Genomic DNA, 6,323 nt, shown 5'->3' with positions numbered 1-6,323 from the left:
TTAGACTGGGCTTATTGGAGTGGGACATTCCAAAAAGGAAAATGAGCCTATTGAAGTGAGACGGATGGAGTATTAATAACGAAGTGCAACTAAATTGATGAGATTACTTTCTTCCAAATAATAGATTGTGGTTCGAATTTGTGAATGTGAAGGTGTGTGAATTGTGACTTGTGATAATTATTTTGAAACATACATGTCTTTAGTTAATTAATAATGAATTATTATATTTGATTATTCCATAGTTATTGTACAAAAAGAAATTAAGCTTCAACCTTTTCTAATGACTATTAATTATGACTCATTATATTACAATAGTTTTTATTTCTGCAACATATATTATTAAAATGTTAAATATAATAGTAATACATAAAATTATTATGTATGACATACAAACACAATTGAAAAAACATAGTTTTCCCCCCTCATTTGTCTGTATGTAATTATCAAAATGGACATAGACTACATTAATAAACACCTCAATAAAGATAATAAAGTAATAAAGAAATGTTACAAATCAAAACCTGCTTGGATCTATATACAAATTCATCACGATTTAATTCCCAACACCAAAAAATGTGAGAGAATCTTGGAACTTTAATTTATGCATTTATTGTGCTTCTTCTTCCTTAGCACCTAAGACTCAATCAGAAACCACAATTCCCGTCCCCACCAATCTCCACATAATTGGTCGGTCCAGATTCGCGTGTGCCACTCGCCAAACCTATGTCTCGTTCAGACCTCACCAGGGGAGGCGCGTGGGTCTCGCGCGCCGCCGCATTCACTCCTCCTCATCCTTGGCGCTCTCGGAGACCTTCCACACCTTAACGGTATTGTCCAAGCACCCGCTGTACGCAATCCACCGCTCCTCCTCCTCCTCCTCCTCCTCCTCCTCCTCCTCGTCTCTCTGCACCGCGAGGCACTTCACCGGGCCGCCGTGCCCCGTCAGCACGGACACGCACGAGTGGGAGCCGCCGCCCTCCCTCCGCCACACGCAGATGGTCTTGTCGGCCGATCCGCTGAACACCAGGCTCCCGCCCACGGCCAGGCAGAGCACCGCCAGCTTGTGGCCCCTCAGCACGCCGCCGTACGCCATGAAGTGCTTCCCGCGCTCCCAGAACGTCACCAGCCCGTCTGACGAACCCGCGTAGACCGCGCCGGCGGCACGGCTCACCGCCACCGAGGTGAGCGCGTGGTCCTGGCGCAGCATGGTCTCCACCAGCACGTGCTGCGTGGACCTCCCCATGAGCTCCCGCCGCCACGCCTTGACCGTGCCGTCGGCGGAGCCGGTGAAGACGAGGCCGTCGAACCCCACCGCCACCGAATTGACGGCGTCGTCGTGCGCGGCGATGGATTCAAGGCACTTGGAGTCCGAGATCCGCCACACCTTGAGCGTCTTATCCCACGACCCCGAGTAGAGCAAGCCCAGATCCGCGTCCACGCTCAGGCACGAAACGGCATCGTAGTGCTTCACCCACGGCACATTCCTATGCCGCCTAACTTCCACGTAGTTTTTCGGGTTCATGGACTTTACCAGCAAATCCCGGGTCGTGGGTAAGCTCCCGACCCGTTTATGAGTATTCTTCTTATCCCCCAACAGCTTCCAAACCCGGATCTTCCCGTCTTGATGACCCGTGAATACCTTGTTCGCGAAAACCACAATGGCTTTCACGAATCCGCTGCTGGATTTGAATCCTGAAAATTCCTGCAGATTCTTCCACACTCTCACATTCTTGCTGTCGGACCCGGTGTAGAGGAGGCCGCCGGAGGCGGCAACCGAGTAGACGTGGCCCTCCTCGCGGTAGAGCGACCCGATCAGGCCGTGCGCGTTCGCCGCCGCGTCGCCTTCTTCGTCGTCCGGCAATGACGACGCCACGAGCTGGTGAATCCATGGGGATTTGGTGTAGGGCGAGGGGTGGCTCCACGGGGACATGGGATTGTATGGAGAGGAGCTGGCGCTGCTTGGGTTGGAGTAGAAGCCGCTGGGGTTGTCGGCCGCGGAGGTGGTTGTGAGGGAGGCGTCGCTGTTGCGGTGGCGGGAGCTGCTGTATTCATCGCTGTAATCGTCGTTGTCTTGAGTGGAGGGATCGGTCAGGAGGACGCCCAGTTTGCGTCGCCGGAGATCGGTATTTGCCGGCGCAGCGGCGGCGGCGGATTTCGGCACGATAGTCATTGTGTGTGATTGAGAAGACACTAATGCTGTGGATTATTTTGTGATGGCTATGTTTTTTTTTTTTTTTTTTTTGAGGATTAGAAGTTGATTTTGAAGAGGAGAGAAAAAAAAAAGAAATTGATATTTCAAGGATTGAGAAAATGAAGTTTGTGGGGATGTGTATATATACATATTTGATGTTTGAGAGAGAGAAATAGAGTGGCTAGTAGGTAAACTAAGGATGATTTAGAGAGGAACACGTGGTGAGATGATACGTGAGACTCACGAAGGATTAATTTGTGGGCTTATTATTGGTCTCAAGGACAATTGGCCACTAAGAATGATTTGATTAATTCCGTAAAAAAAATGATTTAATTAAATTAGATTTACTATTCTGCCTCGTAACGTCGTACAAGGGTAATCTGCATGATGATTCTCTATTTTTTTGTTTTTATCTTCTTATTTCATTCTTAATTATTTTTTTAATTATCTTATTTCAATTTTTGTGTTTCATTTGAATTTTAAAATTGTAGTAATTTGGACTGATAATTATTTTAATCTTTAATATTGAGTCAATAATTGATTATTAAATTTTATTATCATTCTAATAAATGTTGATTTGTCATATAACTATATTAGTAAAAAGTATGATGAATTTTTGTAGTGAGACAAAATAATATATTAAAAAATGAAGGATTCGAATCTGTAGGTGGATAGGTGTCAGTATATGAAAGTTTAAACCTCAGCTATAACTAATTAACTATTGCCGAAAGTAATTTACTGAAACTCCACTTTATTATTGTTTTTCATAGTGTATGATTTTAGCTCGTATCTGCATAAGTTAAGAATAGTGATGTGTTTTCTATTAAAAAACTTGCAAAATATGTGCATGTGTATCTTTTTTCTTTTACTTGCATGGATCGTTTAGTACAGTTATTTCAGACTGTTTCTTAACAACGAACACTTACATTAGAGAGATTAATTAATTTCCCAGATGGTGATGATGATAACTTTTATTTTTAGTAATATGAACACACACGCTATGTCGTAAGAATTTATAATTCTAGAAGAGGATCCACACGTTGAAACGAGATATAATGAGTCATCAATTCATAAAATGTGTATTTTGCGTCGATATAAAATCGCTTGACCTTTGACACTTCTTTTGGTAATTCTTGGTTTAATTAATCTCCATTTCGAAAAGTTGATGGTTTATTTATACGAATTTAATTACTGCCTCTGTAGAGGAGGCAATATTTGATTCGATATTATTTAATTGTGACTCTTAATATATAAATCTTCAAGATATTACTTCTCTTAGAGCTGGAGAGTTTACGTTATATATAATCAATTTCCAACACATGAATCAGCATAACCATTGATGTCATATAAGTTATCAATTCAACGAATCTTTCGATTCCAATATAAATTAATTAACTTTTGATACTTTATTCAATAATCAGTGCATATTAGTTATAAATACAAGGGGCGTACGTAGCCGGTTTAGTTTCGTCAGTTGATTAAATATTTCTACTGATAACACTTAAAATTATATCCATTAATGCTAGCTAGAAAAATTCTTCCAAACCAAAACCATTTAGATTCGGTTTCCTATGGGGATTGGCCAGTTTGTCAAATATAAGAATTAACATATGGAGTATTAATTAAATAAAATCATAAAATCTCAAAATCAAAATATTTGAAAATATATATTTATTATTGAACACTCATAAACTGCAAAAAAAAGTTTTCTTCGTTTGGTTTTCCGGTAGAACGATTAATGTCCGAAATTATATGTCTTAAGTTCACACGATCTTTGAAATTATTCATTCAACAATTAAAACAAAAACTGTGAAAGATGGAGCAAAAGTCTCATTGGCTACTTACTATATATGATCATATTATTAATAACAAAATATAATCTAAACATATATATACTCCTGATCCTCCGTGATTCTGTCTCACCTTCATAGTTCACTTTACTTTTTTACACATATTAAGAAAATGCAATTAATATTATTTGGAAAATATAGATTATATGCAATTGTTCAATTTTGCCCTTAATTATTCTATGGTTGACTATATTAATTGAAAGACAAAAAATATAAATTGTGAATTTTATAAGCTTTAAATAAAGTTATTTTAATAAAAATAAATAAACTAATGCAAATTTAATTTAGAAAGTGGACTGACTATATAATGGAACATCCCCCCCCCAAAAAAAAACAAAAACAAAAAAACAAAAGAGGACTATGAAGGTTGAATGGAGGGAGTAATTCATATAATCATGTACTAGTATAACTTCTGGAGAAATCATGGGATATTAATATTGATTTCAAGAAGAAAAAAATTATTCGTTTAGCCCATAAATTAATTTAGCTGTTGTTTTATTATGAAGTTCAGTTAAAAATACATATTCAAATCTCATAAATTGATTTAGTGGCAGTTTTAGTCCGTTAGTGACTTTTGATCTTGAAAAGTTTTATTAACTGACGCATTTTATGTGTGTTATTTTTACCAATATAAATTTCTTCGAAAACATCATCTTATGTATCTTCTCAAAACACACACTATAAATCATTAACAGATAAAAATTATTACTGAATCAATTATGAAGTTAAACTTAACATATTGATGAAGTTCAGGCATAAAGTTTATCAAATAAAATAACGATTTATTATCACATCGTTAGTTTGTTACGTTCCTCATCAATAGCACGTAACGCATATTATCCAAATGTGAATCATCAACATTAATCCCCCCAAATGCAACACATATAGTCGCAATTTTTAACCCCAATACATATTTTCAAAGTTAGGTAAACACAGTAACCACCCCAATCCCAACAGATAGAAACAAAGGACAAAAACCGCGGTTTGCTTGTGCTGAATAGTTCCAAACCGCAGAACTTTCACATTTTTATTTACGCGCCAAAGAATTAATTGAGAAAAATGCATAAACGGTCGAAAAGCCAAGGGCGGTGGGGCCAGCGTACGGCCCCGCCAATTGGCGTGATGTATAGCGCCACGTAATGCTATCGTGCCCGTTGACTCAAGATCAGCAGATCGGGCAGATCCCGCCACGTGCGAGACGGAATCCAATCACGTGGCGCCACGACTTGTCGCGGATGACGTGAGCGCGACGAGTGACTGATTGGGGACTTTGAAATAGTCAACTGTCTGCAAATTGCAACAAATCAACGTGCAATGGAAGAAAATGTCATATGCATGATTGTATAATTTGTATTAACAATTTTAAGTGGAATTCAGATTTGGATGCCTGCGCCGGAGTAGTTAGACCCAATTGGCGTCTCTTTGAAAAACTATGTTGTGGTGTGAAAATAATTTCAAGATTATATCCAAAACGATTGTCATGGTGAAGGTAAAGTTCCAAATTTCAACTTTAATTTGTTCTAACAATTTCATGATTTTATATAAAAAAACACCAGATTATTAAGAAAAATCAAATCATATCTTTTAGATTTTTATCGGATCTGTTGATCTTGAAAATATAACTAATGTTCATTAATCAATATTTATCTAGTACTTCCTCCGTTTTTTATTAAGTGTCCCAAGCCGTCAAAATACACATACCAATAAAATAAGATATTTTAAATGTTACTGGTTAGTTATCTCAAAGTGATTAATGGTAGATGCACTCTCCCGTGCAACTGGTTTCTGAATGACACTACTTCAACATACAAATGATCGACACTTGAAGATCTTCAAGTGTCATTTGTATGTTGAAATAATGTCATTTAGAAATGTTCAAATGTCATTTCCCGAATGAAGTAATGTCATTCTAGAATCCAATTGCACGGTGCAACCAATTGCACATGAGTATTTGTGTTAATGGTATTAGTAATAAGTTGATTCTTATTAACGTGGGTGGTAATATAATTAAGGGAAAAGGTTTTTGGATAAAACCTAAATATTAAAAAATTGTAAAAAAAAATTACAATATGTATGAAATAAAATTGCGATATCGTAATTTTTATTTTAAACAAAATATTTAAATATATTGAATTTAAAGCTATTAATGTCTGAGGCCAAAGGTTTTAGGTTCGAGTCCCCTATGACGCGGCCTTTAAATTTCTTTATTTAATATTGTTAATTTATCAAAAACAAATAAAAAAAATAGCATGACTGTATAATTAATTAGCCGGCTGTTAGCA

At 37.5% G+C, this 6,323-nt stretch overlaps 1 protein-coding gene across 1 annotated transcript; it reads right to left on the bottom strand.

Moving 5' to 3' along the window:
- Nucleotides 1-398: 398 nt before the first annotated feature.
- LOC131004798 (protein JINGUBANG-like) lies at nucleotides 399-2,360 on the bottom strand. Its single transcript, XM_057931558.1, has one exon. It carries the CDS (start codon nucleotides 2,168-2,170, stop codon nucleotides 779-781), a length of 1,392 nt encoding a protein of 463 aa, XP_057787541.1. The 5' UTR covers nucleotides 2,171-2,360; the 3' UTR covers nucleotides 399-778.
- Nucleotides 2,361-6,323: the final 3,963 nt, after the last annotated feature.

This window comes from Salvia miltiorrhiza, unplaced genomic scaffold, assembly GCF_028751815.1.
Source record: "Salvia miltiorrhiza cultivar Shanhuang (shh) unplaced genomic scaffold, IMPLAD_Smil_shh original_scaffold_455, whole genome shotgun sequence".
NCBI classification, from domain to species: Eukaryota; Viridiplantae; Streptophyta; class Magnoliopsida; order Lamiales; family Lamiaceae; genus Salvia; species Salvia miltiorrhiza.
This window is presented reverse-complemented; position numbering and strand designations above follow the sequence as displayed.

Coding starts and splice junctions, on each gene's coding strand:
- LOC131004798 (XM_057931558.1), bottom strand. CDS start 2,170: ATGACTATCGTGCCGAAATCCGCCGCCGCCGCTGCGCCGGCAAATACC.